The sequence below is a fragment of the Saccostrea cucullata genome, unplaced genomic scaffold, assembly GCF_032062105.1.
Source record: "Saccostrea cucullata isolate Sc308-1 unplaced genomic scaffold, CSIRO_AGI_Scuc_v1 ctg11563, whole genome shotgun sequence".
NCBI classification, from domain to species: domain Eukaryota; kingdom Metazoa; phylum Mollusca; class Bivalvia; order Ostreida; family Ostreidae; genus Saccostrea; species Saccostrea cuccullata.
Genome location: NW_026922930.1, coordinates 660 through 19,107, shown reverse-complemented (window position 1 = coordinate 19,107; position 18,448 = coordinate 660). Strand labels below are relative to the sequence as shown.

General features: G+C 34.0%; 1 protein-coding gene across 2 annotated transcripts; it reads left to right on the top strand.

Annotated features, from left to right (window-relative positions):
- The first annotated feature begins 1,186 nt into the window (after window positions 1-1,186).
- On the top strand, window positions 1,187-4,044 carry LOC134262814 (reticulocyte-binding protein homolog 2a-like). 2 transcript variants are annotated; one of them, XM_062745140.1, is made up of 5 exons: window positions 1,187-1,260; window positions 1,963-2,087; window positions 2,399-2,551; window positions 2,776-2,951; window positions 3,684-4,044. In XM_062745140.1, the coding sequence occupies exons 2-5, from the start codon at window positions 2,026-2,028 to the stop codon at window positions 3,926-3,928; spliced, it is 636 nt and encodes a 211-aa protein (XP_062601124.1). In that variant the 5' UTR covers window positions 1,187-1,260; window positions 1,963-2,025; the 3' UTR covers window positions 3,929-4,044. The 2 variants fall into 2 exon arrangements, with proteins under 2 accessions (XP_062601124.1, XP_062601123.1); XM_062745139.1 differs by lacking the exon at window positions 1,187-1,260 and having other exon boundaries at window positions 1,939-2,087.
- The last annotated feature ends 14,404 nt before the right edge of the window (window positions 4,045-18,448 follow it).

The following is an 18,448-nucleotide window of genomic DNA, read 5'->3' as shown; positions in this document are numbered from 1 at the left end:
AACTTGTGTAGTACAGGTCGATGACGTCATAATATGACGTCATAATGTGTACTGGCTATCTCATGTCGTGTGTACCAAGAATGTATTAGAAAACAAGTCTTAGCATTTTCTGTGCGGTAGTTAGAGCAATTATGGAATTTAATTATATATTTTGTATAGAAATTTCCATATGTAGCCTTAACTCACATGCGCAACTTCATTCGACATGGTTTTCATAATTTGACAATTATATACATGTACTAGTTTTCAAAATTGATTCTAAAATAATCATGCCACAGTAATGTATTCAAGTAAAACTGATAACAAATAAAGGATGAATGAACCTTTTCTCAAAAATAATATATTATTCAATGTATTGCATTCATATGTATTCTTTGTGTTTAATATACTTAAACATAAATAGTCAATATTGATGTCTCTCTTCATCGAAATCTGGAGAAACGAAGCAGATTAAAAATACAATTATAGTGAAAATTATCAATTTATTTCTCGATAAGTTTATCTGAGGTACGGTGGTATATTTAGGACACGCAATTATTTTTTTTTAATACCAGAAAAAAATTATCTTGTGAAAACCACTTATCATCTTGTGAAAACGAGATATTATCTTGTGAAAACGACTCCTTATCTTGTGAAAACGAGATAATATCTTGTGAAAACGAGATATTATCTTGTGAAAACGAGATATTCTCCTATGAAAACGAGATATTCTCTTGTGAAAACGAGATATTATCTTGTGAAAACGAGATAATATCTTGTAAAAACGAGATAATTATCTTGTGAAAACGAAATAATATCTTGTTAAAACGAGAAAATTTCTTGTGAAAACGAGATAATATATCTTGTGAAAACGATATATTATCTTGTGAAAACGATATATTATCTTGTGAAGACGACTTATTATACTTAATTGTTTTCACAAGATAATATGTCGTTTTCATAAGATATATTGTTTTCACAAGATAATATGTCGTTTTCACAAGATAATATCTCGTTTTCACGAGATAGTATTCCGTTTTCATGACATAATAGAAAACTCGTTTTCACAAGATATTATCTCGTTTTCATAAGATAACATCTCGTTTTCACAAAATATTATCTCATCTTCACAAGATAATAGAGAGGTTGAGATTTCATACGTGTACGTGTACGTGTACGTCTAGTAGGGGAATCCCCTAAATTCCTCGCGTATTACGTCATCAGTTTTAGTGATGATAAGTTCTCTACACGTTCCTGAAACTTGTAGGGCGGCGTCTACACGTAAGTACAAACTTGTAGCTTTTATAAGAAAAATACGTCTATTCATGTATGAAATTTTGATTGTTATACTTTATTCGGGATATTTAGTTTCATAACTACGTGTTTTAAAGTTGTTTTATTTACAAACTCAAGTCAAAATGGTGTCATAAAACTTGAATGTTGAAATAAAGACCCCGATCACCTCTCACTAAATGAAGACACGTTTAGCAGGGATTTTATTACTTGTATGAGGTTTACTTTTCATTTTTTTTTTATTATTTTACTATTCAGTTCCAATTATCTCCTACTTTTTAAAAATACCAATAAGTTAAGTGGCACTAGAGGGGGGTGGGGGTATTTATTACTGATTTTTTTTCGCGAAGCAAAACATCCAAACAGGAGTTAACTTTCCCAACGTTTAGTAATTAAACTTAAAATTATATTTATCTCTTACCTCCTGGTAAACAGTGAAACTTTGATTGGCCAGGACCTCAAACTCTAAAAAAAAAGGGGGGGTAACAGTTTACTAACTTGCGTAGCTGTCGCACACTTAGAAAGCGCATCGTATTTTCATACTACAGTACATTAATAGAAGCTTTCCGGAATATATCGAATATGGATCATATACATGACATATATACTTAAATCTTTTCAAAGGTAACATTTCAAGTTCAATTTCTAAATGTACTTTTAAGTAAAATGGTTTCCACGATTTTTTTTCAGCCGATATTGGGCCTGTTATATGTACATTCAGTCAATCACGTGCAAAAAGGTGTATATCTAACCATGGATTCGGGAAGGAAAAAACAATTTAGGTTTTCAGAGCAAGACGACATAAAACTTTTGAGGTAAGAATTACTTAAAGTTAAAAAAGAAAACAATTCAAGTTTCTAACGAACAGAAAAAACATACCTAAGTTTTACTACTGTAACATTTTAGACAAATGTCAAAGATGTGTTTTACCAAAATTTTTATTTTTACCCTTGAAATAATTTTTCTACCGTATTTATTTAAGTTTCTAATCTATGTGTTTTTTACTTTCACTAATTTTTTTAAAAAGGAATTGATAAATGTAATACATTGTCTGAAAAATATAAATATATATTTTTAAAGTTTTAGTTAAGTAAATCATTTTTTTTTTGTTCTAACTTGTCTTTAGAGAGGTTATCAGCAGGAACCCTTTCAAAGAAAGGGGCAAATGGGCAGATATTTCATCAGTTATGTCCCGGAATATCGATGCACGAAGGGTTAGAGAAAGGACTCTTCTTCTTATAGACCAAAGGAAGAAGTTTAACAGCTCCTCTCTCAAAAAGTATGCAGCAAATTATCTAAATTAAGCATGTTAAGAATGTACATTGTTATTATGTAATAAGCTTGTCTTTATTCCTGTTCATTTCATACCTGTAATGTACAGAACTTTAGAAGTTCTACGTATCTAAATATATTGTTTCTTAACTCAGAATTTGAATTTACTTTTTAGACTTTAATTTGAAATCATTAACACATTGTATTTTTGCAATGTTATTATCACTGTAGATCTGGTGTAGATGAAACCTATGGAGAGAAAGAAATGCTTTTGGATGAAATAATAGAATTAGCGAACGATGAAGAGGAGAAAAAAAGGGAAGATAAATCCAAAGCAGTAAAAGAAGAGAGCATGTGCAAGAGTCTTCGTAAACGGGCACTCGAGAACCTGACACCATCCAAAAGTGGTGAGGTTTTTTTTCAGAGAGAGAGAGAGAGAGAGAGAGAGAGAGAGAGAGAGAGAGAGAGAGAGAGAGAGAGAGAGAGAGAGAGAGAAATGACGTAATTAATATATTTTTTGTTTACATGCGCATACAGTTCTTGTAACTTTATTTCATATAATTAAGATAAATCTCTGTGAACGTTGCCATTTACATATAGTTGTGTTTTACATAATTATTTCTTCCGTTCAAATCCAAGGATAAATTCATACTAGCTAGTTGCTTTTGATATAAAAGTCCATTAACTGAAATAACTTTAAAAATGGTATGTTAACAATCTTTATGTATGATCACTAAATTTTTGCGAGACTGACGTCTCACATTTACTCTTTTGACAAACTTTTAGCAAATTGAAGTAATTGCTGTATAAATTTTTTACTATTTTACGAGAATTAATTTCTTGCAAGGAAGCTGGTTAGAGCCAGGTAAAAATATTCTGGCGGCCGCCACTTAAATAACTGGCGGCACCCATATAACTTCTGGCGGTCCCCAAGACCGCAGGTTAACTATTCAATCTACATATATGTAGTTAATCTATTTATCGGCGGCCGCCAGCTAAAATATTTTTCTACCTGGAACCTACCGACTTTCTTAGTCTCGCGTAATCACAAGGTAAAAAAATCTCTTGAATGAAAAATTATTTTCCGTTGATGATATATGTATGTCTTAATCGATTATTTTGTTTTGATTTTTACTTAGACGAGGACCAGCGAAATAACAGTAAAATGCCTAGAAAGTGTTCAAGTGTGATATCCTTTTTGAAAGAAAAAGCAGAGACGGAAAAACAATCCAGAGATGAGGAATTTTCACTCCGTCGAGAGCAGCTAAATTTGGAGAAGGAGCGGTTTGAACTGGAGAAACAGGAGAGGCTTCAAAGATTGGAGACTGAAAAGCAGCAGACCACAATGATGTTAGAACTTTTCTCAAAATGTTTAAATAAATAAATGGATTATCTTAAGCATTTACCTAGCTTTTCTCAAAATATTTATATAATTTATATTTAAATAGATCATCATAGGAATTAGCTAGCCATGTAATAAAATACGATGTAAATGCTTAAAATTTCCTTGATGTTTTTAAAACATGAACAAGAAATCAATAAAAAGCATAACAACGAAAGAATTTTATTTCAATATACATACATTGTTTTAGAATAAATAGAACCATGTAACCGTTCGTAAAATGTACAGCGATATCACATACACTTTATGCCATGTATTCCTCAAGTGTAGGAGGTGGAAGATTAAAGTACTCGCTCGTAACACTACCATACAGACAGGTGTGGCAATTTGTGAGCAATGATGCTACAAGATAGTACTTTGCCACAGGTTGTAAAAATAGTTTCTGATTTTTCTTATAGTCAACGAAAGCAAACAGAGAGAGGATTTTTCCGAATGTCCATTCAACGCTAGAACGGAGCTTTGACATTCTACAATTAAATATTCTTTCCTGATTGCTGAGAACAGCTCCTTTGAAAGGTGTGATAAGGTGCACACGCAACGGATAAGCAAGATCGCCGTAAAGAGAAAATACTGTACCATCGTTCATTGTCATGCATTGTTCAAGTTTTGGAAGTAGTTCACTCATACGTAGCATCGCAGAATCATGGCGCTTTGCCTCTATAGGGCCATACATGTTTGCGATTAAACCATTAGGTATGACTACAGATTGAAATTTTAATCCATGCACCCTTTTGTGTCCACTGTAGACTAAGTTTTGGTTCGTCGAAGGTCTACATATCGGCCTGACGGTTCCATCTATGAAACCCCAGGTTCCATCTATGAAACCCCAGCAGTTGGGGAGAGGTCCACCAATATCTGATATGGCATCAGCATACATTCGAAGGTGTTCTTCGTCCAGCCAACTTTGATTCAGGTCACTAAATTTACCCGAATGTTTGTGGTACAAGTAATCCAAAACAGTATTTGAAATGTATGAAAGTTCTGACTTCGAACGGTTGAACAATGGTTTCATGTCATCAAGCCTATTCGGATATGACAAGCGCCGAAGCAGTATCATGACACCCTCTGTAGAAGCCACCCGAGTACCATTCGGGCATACGAATTTGTCTGGAAGGGACAGTGCCTCGCAAAGTCGAGAAATATCATTCTTTTGAAATCGAAAGAATGAATAAAACGCTTCTTCAGATAAATTTTCTAGATTTAGCTGTTGACTTTTGACATCGTCTTCCTTAATTGTAGAGATGAGCAGCAAATCATCGTCTTCACATAGACAAGCAATTTCCAAAGCATCTGCCATTATTTACGGAAACGTCATAGACGAAAATGACGTCATTTCTGAAGACATCGAAAATAAAGTGCGCGAAATAATCGTACACGTTCTCGTTACACGTCATTAAAATCTCAACAGACAAAATACGAAAACGTGTACGTGTACGTCTAATTATCCGTACACGTACACGTACGCGTACACGTTTAAAATCTCAACCTCTCTAATATATCGTTTTAACAAGACATTATTTCGTTTTCACAAGAGAATAAGTCGTTTTCTCAAGATATTATCTCGTTTTCATAAGATAATATCTCGTTTTCACAAGATGATTTCTCGTTTTCACAAGATAATATCTCGTTTTCACAAGATAATTTCTCGTTTTCACAAGATAATATCTCGTTTTTCACAAGATATTATCTCGTTTTCACAAGATAATATCTCGTTTTCACAAGATAATATCTCGTTTTCACAAGATAATATCTCGTTTTCGTAAGATAATAAGTCGTTTTCACAAGATAATATCTCATTTTCACAAGATAATATCTCGTTTTTACAAGATAATTTTTTCTGGTTTAAAAAAAAAAAATAATTGCGTGTCCTAAATATACCACCGTACTGAAACTAACAGTGACATGTGTTAAGCTATATATAAAATCTAAAATACAAAGTTTGGAATATTTCAATATATTCTATATTTTTAAGGTTGAGTATTAAATTCATTGTATCAAATTAAAAGTTATTTAATAGATTGTTAGCTTCTGTATTTTCAGTTTTAAAAAATGGTTCTTTTAAAAGGATTTGAATATCATTTTATTTATCCCTTTGTTTGTATCTCCTTTTTTTAGCTATCTGAAAATCTGTCTCTGGCTTCACGATACTCCCTTGACTAGATAGAAAACACAGTAAAACTTTAAAAATTACCATTTATATAGCACAAGAGCATATATAGATATTTTGACAAGTGATATCTCATTGTTCAGGAAAGATATATGTGTGTTTCTCTTAGATATAACTAGCAATTTCGAAATTTTTTATCATTAAGGTTTGCAACTGCGACGCTTAATGATACACCGGTGTGTATCATTAAGCGTCGAATATGTCGATATTTGCTTGTTGCATTAGGCGTCGGTGTTGCACTGCATTTGTGACGCTTAATGATATAATTCTGTCATTAAACGGCGATTTATCATTAGCGGTTGATGATGTCAGCTATTAATGCAATGACTTATGGCATTTAACGTTGCAATTGCAACGCTTAATGCTATTTGTATCATTAAGCGGCGTTTTATCATTAGAGGTTGCTACAGTGCCCAGACTCACAGTTTTTTGGTCCAAAATATACATAATATTTAATTAAATCATTTTTTGTGTGGCTTTGGGCCCCTACCCAACGTTCACATGCTTTTAAGCATAAGTAAGTAATAACATTTAAATGCTATCAGCTATCAAGCATTTACAAATTATCAGAGAAAAGTTCTCATTTGCCAACCCCGAACTTACGGCTATTTTCGGATTATAGAGTATTGTGCCATTAGTGGCCGTCCAAATTCACATGCAGTGCGTGTATTTTTTTTGTGTTTTAGTAAACTTTATGTGCATACTAATCATATACTATTATGTATTATAATTTGGTCTTCATTTCAATAATATAGGAGGGGTGAATCAAAGATGTTTTTGACATTTATGCAATTAAAACTGCATAAAGAAAATGATTGCAAGTTCTTTAATCATGATAAATCCTTAAAAAGAATAGATAAAACATGAAAGAAAATACTCATAATCATTCTTTGTGATCTTTCATTCAATGTCTGTAGTTTTTTTATAGACATTAATGTATCCGCTTATAATTTGTGCTTTTAATTTCTCAATGCATTTGATTTTATAATCAGACTTTTTAAAAATGACACAGCGTTATAGAATGATTAATGTACCAAAAAATTGAAGTTTTCACCATCAATTCTTATTAGTCAGTAATGCGATTACTTATGTGAATGTTTTTATTTGATGTTGCTTTTCTGTGAATTCTTGGATCCACGCTTCGGCTGCAGAGGATCTTTACACACGCGCTGACCTAGTTAGAAGATTCTATCGAGTTCTGGCCATCATTTAGGTAATAGCCAAAAAGACTTTACATATAAGAACATACAGTGTATATTTTGGAAAACCCCATTATTCAGGCGATTGTGTGTGTTGGTCTCTGTATGATTTCTTTGCAGCTTGTTTTCTTTATCAATAATAAGACAGATCGCTCATTGTTTACATCTCTATATTTAGAAAACTAAAAATGCATCATCGCGTCAAACTGAGCAGTCGGTGATCTTCGGGTGGCCTCGCACTTTTTGAATATAGCGTAGTGGAGTCAGCCGAGGATTGCAGACTGAAAAATCGCTGCTTACACTGGGACTTCACATCAGGAAATCAAACTTAACGTGTCATCTCTCGTGAGAGATGACAATAAGCATCGTACTTCTTTTCTAAATTTTCCTTGGCTTTCAAATAAGCCTAAATCGAAAGTAGATCACACACTTCTTAGCTAGTTCTTCTAAAAGAAAACCAGTTTATAGGCTACTTGGAACTCCTTGTGTAGATTCTCACTTGAGATATTGTAAAACATGGAGGATTCCCGATGAATTAATGGAGGCTTACACTAGGACTTCACTTCCGGCATACAATCTTAATGTGTCATCTCCCGAGGGAGATGACAACAAGGCTCATATAGATGATCCCTACTCCACAGCCATAAAGACGCTCTGAGGAAAGTTCGCAGCATAGTACAGCAAACGCTTCGGGATATGTAGGACTCCTGGCTGAATGCTAAAGCTGACGAGATCCAACGCTACGCCGAATCTCATGACAGGCCCAGAAGAACTTTTACTGTGGACTTGGGGAAGTCTACGGGCCAACTCCATCAGGCTTATCCCCTCTCCTCAGTGATGACGGGTTAACACTCATCACAGAGAAGGAAAAGATACTCGACAGGTGGGCTTAACATTTCAATGGCGTTCTGAACCATCAACGACGAAGCCATCAACAGACTGCCCAGGTTCCCATCAACCAATCACTGGACACTGGACTGGATTTACAAAGAAGGAAAACTCCATCATCTACTTGTGAGAGAATCGGCCTGACCAGTCACCTCCGCACCCACTGTCCAGGTCATCCCACTCCCCCCACAAAGATGAGACAGTTGTCATCGTCGTTACCGACGGACGAATAACTAAACTAGTATATGAGTGTTGGTACTTATCTTTTTCTTTATATAAATTTTTTAGGTACATGTTATTGTTGAATAAAAGTGGTAAAAATATGCAATTTTGGTTAGAATTAAGGCTAGTAACTCAGTTAATGCTCTTTTAATATGTTCATCATATCTCGGAGAAATTCTGGTAGAACTTTCTATCATGGTTGGCAACTGTGTGACAAATACTTTGCAGGCTGCAAATATATTTAGCTCAAAATACCTAATTTGAGCAAATAAAGGGCAATAACTGTGTCTCCAGCATTGAAGCCACAATAGATTTGATGCTATCATACATTTTCTCACAAGTTAGGTGTATACCTTACCAAATATCACTAAAAAGTTTATTCACCCAAATTGGTACCCACCACCCCCTGTGCCTCATGGACTATTCAGCTCTTTGAACACAAATACCCTGATTCCAACTTTTGAGGTAAACATCATAGAGACATCATAGATGACTATCAGAGTGTGTATCACAATCTTTACCATAAGGTCAATTAAAAATGGTCTAAGGCACAACAAATGGAAATGGGAATTAGTTTGACAGAATACATAATTTTATAATAAACAAACACTGGAAATTTACTCTCATAATAAGCCTTAAGGGGAGACAGGACACATGTCACATGACTAAAAAGACATATTACGTCATAATCGGTAATGATATACATGATAAACGTTGTTAAAATCAACATTTCTTGCGTAATTTTATTCTAAATTGTTTTTTAAACATTTAATTTTAGAAATTATTATTAATAAAATTTTTAAAAGATCTTGTCATCATTTAGACATTGTGAAGTTGCCCAATCCACACATTTGATTCTCTTTACCCTGCAGTCTGACGTCAGTGACATCATAGACGTAGTGTTTGAATTCTCAGTGCAGCGAGATCAAGTACACACCCGTCATGATCAGTTTTATTTCATAATAAAAAGGTCACAGTCAATGTATCGTGAAAAATTTCTGAAGCAGATTTTCTTTAATTAATAATTTTTCGTGTTTAGTAGCAGAGATTCTCTCTATTTAGATAATTTTGAATGTTTATGTTTTCGGGTGACGTCACAATTGATTTCCCGCACTCGGAAAATACAAACGTGAAGCGTTTTTCTCATGCTTACGTCAAATTCAACGATGTCCTGTGCGATATTGAGGTAAGCTTCACCCTGTGACATTTATGCAGTAAATAATTACGATGAAGGACTGACATTCAATCATAAATTTAGAAATATTTATTGACAGATTTTTTTTCCAAAAGAGGTTTTTGTCGTTGAAGCTGCCTTAAAAAATGCAGAAATTATCCCACCCAAATACTATATAAAATTAAAACAATTGCTTTCAGATAATTTAAACACTATGAATATTCTGTAATATTTGAGTATATAGGGTTATCTATCATATTTCTCGTTTGGGCGTAAAAATTCGAATTATGGACTCCGTTATGGGCCCGTAAACATGAAGTATCTAAACTCTATACAAACTCTAAACAGGGCGGTATTTGTGGGACGATATCTTTTAAATCAGTCAAGATATCCCATGACAGGACCATTTTAAAATGTTAAGTACACATTAAATTAGTAATATAAAAAATATGAAAAAAATTCATTGACAGGAATTTTTTCAGGTAAAGGTCCTGTTCCTCCTTAATGTCCTCCAAGAGTTCAGTTTGGACTTCCTCCATTAATCCTTGTATCTTCTCCAATGGTTTTGTGGGCTAAAAATCATGTGTCTTTAACAATTATTTTTCTGACAACTGTTTTCTCTTATCATCTATAAACTTGACTTCTTCTCTAGTCAAAGGTCTTTCAGGGTAATCCAAGTAATTCTTACCCTCTTCTGGTAATAAATGGTTCTATTCCTCATTGGCTTCTTCTGCATTCAAAGACCTTTCTATGTAATCTCTGACAACATTATGATCACCCTTTTCTGGACATAATTATGTTCCCCAAACGAAGTTGGGGAACATATTGTTTTTACTCTGTTTCTTATTAGGGTCTTCCGTCTCCAACGGAAGACCCTTCTATTATTCTATTTTTTCCTTTTCACTTTTATTATTCTTTTTTTTCTTTACAATTTTTGTGCAGAAGATTTCTCGAAGATGGCTCGATCGATTTTGTTCAAATTTTCAGAGATTATGTGTTTCTATCTGAAGTTTGTACCCCCATCTCAATTTTGAAAAAAATCACTTCCGGTCGGAAGTTATTGCCCTTTCAGTGATTTTTAGAGGGTCTCCTTGTCCATAAGTAAACTCAAAAACGACATTAGCTAGAAAGCTGAAATTTTTAGCGATGATAGACGACACATTGCTGAGTTGCACATTGGATTTAAAATTTTTCAGAAAGGTCCAATATGGAAGCTCGGTATGGGTCAAAATCTAGGACACGAAACATGATTGAATTTTCGAGACATTTTGTATCATATCTTTAAAAGTTTAATTATTTTGATAAAACATACTGAACAATATTTATGGGGAATGCCAAGATCTTTCATATGATATCAAGAAAAAAGTGCTGACTCATCACATTAGGGTCCAAAAAGGGCTAGAAGTCTTTTTTCGATAACTCTTAAACAGTCAATATTTTGTTAGACATTACAGAAGCAAAAATGTTAATCTCAACAATCTACAACTGTATATTATAATTTGAATGTCGTATGGTATATAATTAGGGGCCACAAAGGGCCAAAATGCTAAATCTTTGACGCTTTATATCTCAAAAGAGGAAAATATTTTGATAAGTAATATTGAACATAAGATGTTCTAAATAATGTTCTGAACAATATGCAACCTTCAATTTTTCGCTAAACGTCCCCTTCAAGGAGTTGAAGGGTTGGCCCTTAAATATTTCTTTTGCAAATAACTTGAAAACGAAAAAGAATTTCTGAATACTTGATAACAAAAAGTGTTCAAAATCCTGAGAGCTTTAAGATGAGATCAAGAAAAAGGGGCTGGGCACTCAAATTAGGGGCTGAAAAGGGCCAAAGGTCTTTAATCGATAAATCTTTAGTTGTTAATATTTTGTTATACATTACTGAAGCAAAAATGTTTATCTCAACAATCTAAAACTATATATTATAATTTTAATGTCGTATGTTACATAATTAGGGGCCACAAGGGGCCAGAATGCTAAATATTTGACGCTTTACATCTCAAAAGTGGGAAATATTTTGATAAGTAATATTGAACAAAAGATGTTCAAAATAATGTTCTGAACAATATGCAACCTTTAATTTTTCGCTAAACGTCCCCTTTAAGGAGTTGAAGGGTTGGCCCCTAAATATTTCTTTTGCAAATAACTCGAAAACAAAAGAGAATCTCTGAATACTTGTTGAACAAAAAGTGTTCAAAATCCTGAGAGCTTTAAGATGAGATCAAGAAAAAGGGGCTGGGCACTCTAAATAGGGGCTGAGAAGGGCCAAAAGTCTTTAATCGATAAATCTTTAGCAGTAAATATTGTGTTATACATTACTGAAGCAAAAAACGTTTATCTCAATTATCTAAAACTATATATTAATTTTGGAATGTCGTATGATGCATAATAAGGGGCCATAAGGGGCCAGAATGCTAAATCTTTGACGCTATATATCTCAAAAGTGGGAAATATTTTGATAAGTAATATTGAACAAAAGATGTTCAAAATAATGTTCTGAGCAATATGCAACCTTTAATTTTTCGCTAAACGTCCCCTTTAAGGAGTTGAAGGGTTGGCCCCTAAATATTTCTTTTGCAAATAACTCGAAAACAAAAGAGAATCTCTGAATAATTGTTGAACAAAAAGTGTTCAAAATCCTGAGAGCTTTAAGATGAGATCAAGAAAAAGGGGCTGGGCACTCTAAATAGGGGCTGCGAAGGGCCAAAAGTCTTTAATCGATAAATCTTTAGCAGTAAATATTGTGTTATACATTACTGAAGCAAAAATGTTTATCTCAACTATCTAAAACTATATATTATGTTTTGAATGTCGTATGATGCATAATAAGGGGCCATAAGGGGCCAGAATGCTAAATCTTTGACGCTCTATATCTCAAAAGTGGGAAATATTTTGGTAAGTAATATTGAACAAAAGATGTTCAAAATAATGTTCTAAACAATATGGAACCTTTCATTTTACGCTAAATGTGCCCATTAAGGAGCTGAAGGGTTGGCCCCTAAATATTTCTTTTTCTAATAACTCGAAAACGAAAGAGAATCTCGTAATAGTTGTTGAACAAAAAGTGTTCAAAATCCTGAGAGCTTTAAGATCATATGGAGAAAAAAAGCGCTGATCCCTAATATTAGCGGCCATGAGGGGCCAAAAGTCGAATTTTTAAGTCTTAATGTTCAATGTCTGTTTACAGATTATGGAGGCAAAATCGTTCTTCTTCACAATCTTTATCATTATTTTAGAATGAAAATCTCAATCAAAATCTTCTCTCATCTTATCAAAAATCGGACGGAAGACCCACTCGTTGCTCGCAACGAGATCATATCTAGTTAAGGTCTTCCGTTTCCAACGGAAGACCTTATTGTTTTCGTTCGGTTTCTTTTTTCCCTATTATTATTCTTTTTTTTTCTTACCGATTTTGTGCACGCGAGTTCTCGGGAATGGCTGGACAGATTTTCACCAAACTTTCAGATCTGATGGATATTCATCTGAACCTTGTCGGAAATTTAAGTCGTCGATGACGTCACTTCCGGTCGTGAGATATGGACGATTTTCCTAATTCTAGGGGGTCAGCTTGTCCTGGAAACTCCTCCGGAACGACTTAAGATATTGACTCAAGATTTTCAGTGAAAGTAAAGGAAGGTTTGCTGAGTTGCAGGCAGGCGTCCAAATCTTTCTAGCGCAAATGGCGCCGATGCTCGGTAGAGCCAAAAATATGTCTCAGAAATATCTCACAAAATATGACACGTTTTGTTTCATATCTTCGTATCTATTCATAATTTGTTGAAACATATTGAAGAAAAGTTGTGCAGTTTTACGAGATCTTTCATTTGAAATCAAGAAAAAGGGGATGACCCCTAAAATAAGGGGCTCAGAGGGGTCAATAGTCTTTCATCTCTAGCTCTTTAATGATTTATATTTTGTGATAAATTACAGAAACAAAGTTATTTATCTTAACAATTTGCAACAATATATTGTAAAATTTTGATCATATGTTACGTAATTAGGGGTCACAAGGGACCAGAATGCTAAATGTTTGACGCTTTATATCTCGAAAAAAGGGAATATTTTAATAAGCGATATTGAACAAAAAATGGTCAGAATAATGTTCTAAACAATATGCATACTTTTAATATTTGAAAACTGGCCCCTTTAAGGACTTGGAAAGGTGGCCCCTAAATATTTCCATTCAACATATCTCCATAACAGAAAGTAATCTCTGAATAAATGTTGAACAAAAAGTCTTTAAAATCACAAGACCTTTCATTAGAAATCACGAAAAAGAGCCTGACCACTAAAATCAGGGGCTAAGAGGGGCTAAAAGTTTGTCATTTATATCTCTTAAATGATCAATATTTTGTGATACATAACGGAAGCAAAGATTTTCATCTTAACAATTTGCAACAATGTATGATAATATTTTGATCATATGTTACGTAATTAGGGGTCACAAGGGGCCAAGATGTCAAATCTTTGACGCTTTATATCTCAAAAAGGGAAAATATTTTAATCAGCAATATTGAGCAAAAGATGGTCAGAATAATGTTCTTAACAATATGCATCGTTTGAAGATTTAAAAAAAAAACAGTCCTATTAAGGACTTGGAGAGGTGGCCCCTTAATATTTTCATTCAAGATATCTTTTCAACGAAAAGAAATATGTGAATAGGTGCTGAACAAAAAGTCTTCAAAATCACGAGACCTTTCATTTGAAATCAAGAAAAAGGGACTGGCCACTAAAACTAGGGGCCAAATCACGTTCATCTATAAGTATTTGATATTGGTGAATAAATCAAAACAATTTAATCAAGTGAGAGAAGTTTTGATATCATTATTTTGTAACAAAGATCATAGTCAAAATCATATCTCATCTCATCGAAATATCGGACGGAAGACCTACTCGTTGCGAGCAACGAGATCTCATCTAGTTATTATTATTATTATTAAGGTCTTCTTACTTCAATCGGAAGACCTTATTGTTTTCCTTCTGTTTTCTATTATTAAGGTCTTCCGTCTCCAACGGAACACCTTCTTGTTATTCTTCGGTTTCTTTTTCCCTATTATTAAGGTCTTCCGTCTCCAACGGAAGACCTTCTTGTTATTCTTCGGTTTCTTTTTCCCTATTATTAAGGTCTTCCGTTTCCAACGGAAGACCTTATTGTTTTCGTTCGGTTTCTTTTTCTCTATTATTATTAAGGTCTTCCGTTTCCAACGGAAGACCTTATTGTTTTCGTTCGGTTTCTTTTTCCCTATTATTATTCTTTTTTTTTCTTACCGATTTTGTGCACGCGAGTTCTCGGGAATGGCTCGACAGATTTTCACCAAACTTTCAGATCTGATAGATATTTATCTGAACCTTGTCGGAAATTTAACTCGTCGATGACGTCACTTCCGGTCGTGAGATATGGACGATTTTCCGATTTTAGGGGGTCGGGTTGTCCTGGAAACTCCTCCGGAACGACTTAAGGTATTGACTGAAGATTTTCAGTGAAAGTAAAGAAAGGTTTGCTGAGTTGCAGGCAGGCGTCCAAATTTTTCTAGCACAAATGGCGCCGATGCTCGGTAGAGCCAAAAATATGTCTCAGAAATATCTCACAAAATATGACACGTTTTGTTTCATATCTTCGTATCTATTCATAATTTGTTCAAACATATTGAAGAAAAGTTGTGCAGTTTTACAAGACCTTTCATTTGATATCAAGAAAAAGGGGCTGACCCCTAAATTGAGGGGCTCAGAGGGGTCAAAAGTCTTTCATCCCTAGCTCTTTAATGATCAATATTTTGTGATACATTACAGAAGCAAAGATATTTATCTTAACAATTTGCAACAATATATTGTAAAATTTTGATCATATGTTACGTAATTAGGGTCACAAGGGACCAGAATGCTAAATGTTTGACGCTTTATATCTCGAAAAGGGGAAATATTTTAATAAGCGACATTGAACAAAAGATGGTCAGTATAATATTATAAACAATATGCATACTTTTAATTTTTGAAAACTAGCCCCTTTAAGGACTTGGAGAGGTGACCCCTAAATATTTCCATTCAGCATATCTCCATAACGGAAAGTAATCTCTGAATAAATGTTGAACAAAAAGTCTTCAAAATCACAAAGATCACAAGACCTTTGATTTGAAAGCACGAAAAAGGGCTGACCCCTCAAATCAGGGGCTCAGAGGGGCTAAAAGTCTTTCATTTATATCTCTTAAATGATAAATATTTTGTAATAAATTACAGAAGCAAAGATATTCATCTTAACAATTTGCAACAATATATTGTAAAATTTTGATCAGATGTTACGTAATTAGGAGTCACAAGGGGCCAGAATGTTAAATCTTTGACGGCTTGTATCTCGAAAAGGGGGAATATTTTAATAAGCAACATTGAGCAAAAGATGGTCAGAATAATGTTCCAAACAATATGCATCGTTTGAAGATTAAAAAAACAGTCCTATTAAGGACTTGGAGAGGTGGTCCCTTAATATTTTCATTCAAGATATCTCTTCAACGAAAAGAAATATGTGAATAGGTGCTGAACAAAAAGTCTTCAAAAATCACGAGACCTTTCATTTGAAATCAAGAAAAAGTGGCTGACCCCTAATATTAGGGACCAAATCACGTTCATCTATAAGTTTTTGATATTGTTGAATAAATCAAAACAATTTAATCAAGTGAGAGAAGTTTTGATATCATTATTTTGTAACAAAGATCATTGTCAAAATCATATCTCATCTCATCAAAATATCGAACGGAAGACCTACTCGTTGCTCGCAACGAGATCTCATCTAGTTAAGGTCTTCCGTCTTCACGGAAGACCTTATAGTGATTCTATTGTTTCTTATTATTATTATTTTTCTTATTTTTTTTGACTTTCTAATTTTGTGCACGCGATTTCTCGAAGACTACTGGAGGAAATTACTTGACATTTTCAGGACAGATGTGTTGTTACATGAATTTATTATATCCGAGAGAAATTTTGGAAAGTCACTTCCGGTGCCAAGTTAGGGACAATTTTCTGAAATTAAAATGACATTTTGTCCGCGATTAAACTCAAATACGGTAAAAGATATCAACATGAAACTTTCAAGGATTAAAGATCGTGATATATACCATCCAGGACGCGACTCTTCGTTCGTCGTCGGTACTTCCTGTCGTAAGGAGAAGCGAATTAAAAAAATTGCATTTTTTAACTTTTTTGTTTTTCAATATTTTTTATTAATTTTTGGAATGATAATAGAGACTCTTTGATTGATGCTTACTATTTAAGTTGTTTGGATATTGGTTCGTCTGAACTCTAGATATTAACATTTGAAAATCTGAAGCGGGACCAAGCTGGCGGCTCTCTCTGTCAACTCCGCCATTTCGCGATTAGGGGCTTATGGGAGCAGCTGAGCGTTTGACTAAATGATACATGAAAAGTAAAAAAACTACGTGGACTTTCACGTAGTAGTACGTTGTAATTACGTGTCAATCTTAAAACTTAATTTCCGTTTCACTGCTGTAGTGTAACTGGACTAGATACGTGTGTACAATGTGTTATATATAATTTCTTAAAGTCGAAATAAAATAAAGCCGATAAGAAGTTGTTTTATTTAATATTTTTAAAATCCATTGAAGCTTTTACATCTATTTGATAGTTCAGTCCAAAGGAAAAGCACGAATATTTACTCGTGCTGTTTGGCGCCGGATTATGAATAGTGACCCGCCTTTTATGATTCTTAGACAGGTGAACTGTTGCAGGTGTACTGTATACACAATTATATTAAGAGCAGTATTCAACATTTAATTGTTTTTCAAGAAAGGTAACCACTGTGTTTCCCATGCACACTTGTGTCATTTTAAACTAATACAAAAAAAAAGAAATAAGAAAACCTTTTTCGAATAAGATCGATTAATGGAGTTTATATTAATATTCTTACTTTTCTCAATAATCTGATTCAAGTTATTGAACATAAATGGTACCTGATACCTTGAAGTAGGATGAATCATGTTTTCGGCGAAACCATTTCAACCTTTTCGTGAAAGTGTAACTAATCAGCATAGTTCACTTTGGGGATAAACGAGAAATTGAAGCTATCACACCTATTTAATAGATCAGTCCAAAGAAAAGGCACGAAGATTTAGTCGTGGCGTTTGGTGCCTTCTATAATTTTAGACAGGTGTACTGTTGCAAAAGTATAGACTAGTACATTTAGAGCAGTACTCCCGATAGCGAAAGAAAAAAAGGCGCCACGATTTACTCGTGACGTTATGCGGGAAATTGTAAATGGCATGCACATGGGCGTAGGAAGCAAATTGAAGGGGGGGGGGGGGGGCTTATCGAAAGTGAGGGGACTAAACCAATAAAAAAAAGTTAAACCTTATTTCAATACCTATATATCTTTTTTTTTCGACGTCAATGGAGATTGACGTGTGCAGAAGTAAACAGAAGTAAATAGAAGTGCAGAGAAAGATTATTTAAACATGCCTTAATATGAAATCGCATGGGAAAGAGTTAAGTTCATATAGAATAAATGAAGTAAAAGCCAGCCCCATTCGATAATTCTACAACAGTGGCGGATTCGGGATTTTTGAGAAAAAAAGGGACCAGTTTGTGGTCAGGATAGGGGCCCACAGCCATACCAAAAATATTATTTATTAAATCTATATATATTTTGGACACATACTTGAGAGACCAGGACTAGAGAAAACTGTAGCTCTCCGGTTAAATATATTGACAGACCGGAGAGCCACAGTGCCACCCACTGAAAAAGAAAGTGTATAGTCATTGCGACCAGGATTCAATCCTCCATGTGACCAAACTTTTGAATCACTTTCAGCTCGATTTTACGAGGTTTTTTTCCTGAATCG

Coding starts and splice junctions, on each gene's coding strand:
- LOC134262814 (XM_062745139.1), top strand. CDS start 1,939: ATGGTTTCCACGATTTTTTTTCAGCCGATATTGGGCCTGTTATATGTA. Junction 2,552..2,775: donor AACAGCTCCTCTCTCAAAAA/GTATGCAGCAAA, acceptor TTATCACTGTAG/ATCTGGTGTAGATGAAACCT. Junction 2,952..3,683: donor CCTGACACCATCCAAAAGTG/GTGAGGTTTTTT, acceptor ATTTTTACTTAG/ACGAGGACCAGCGAAATAAC.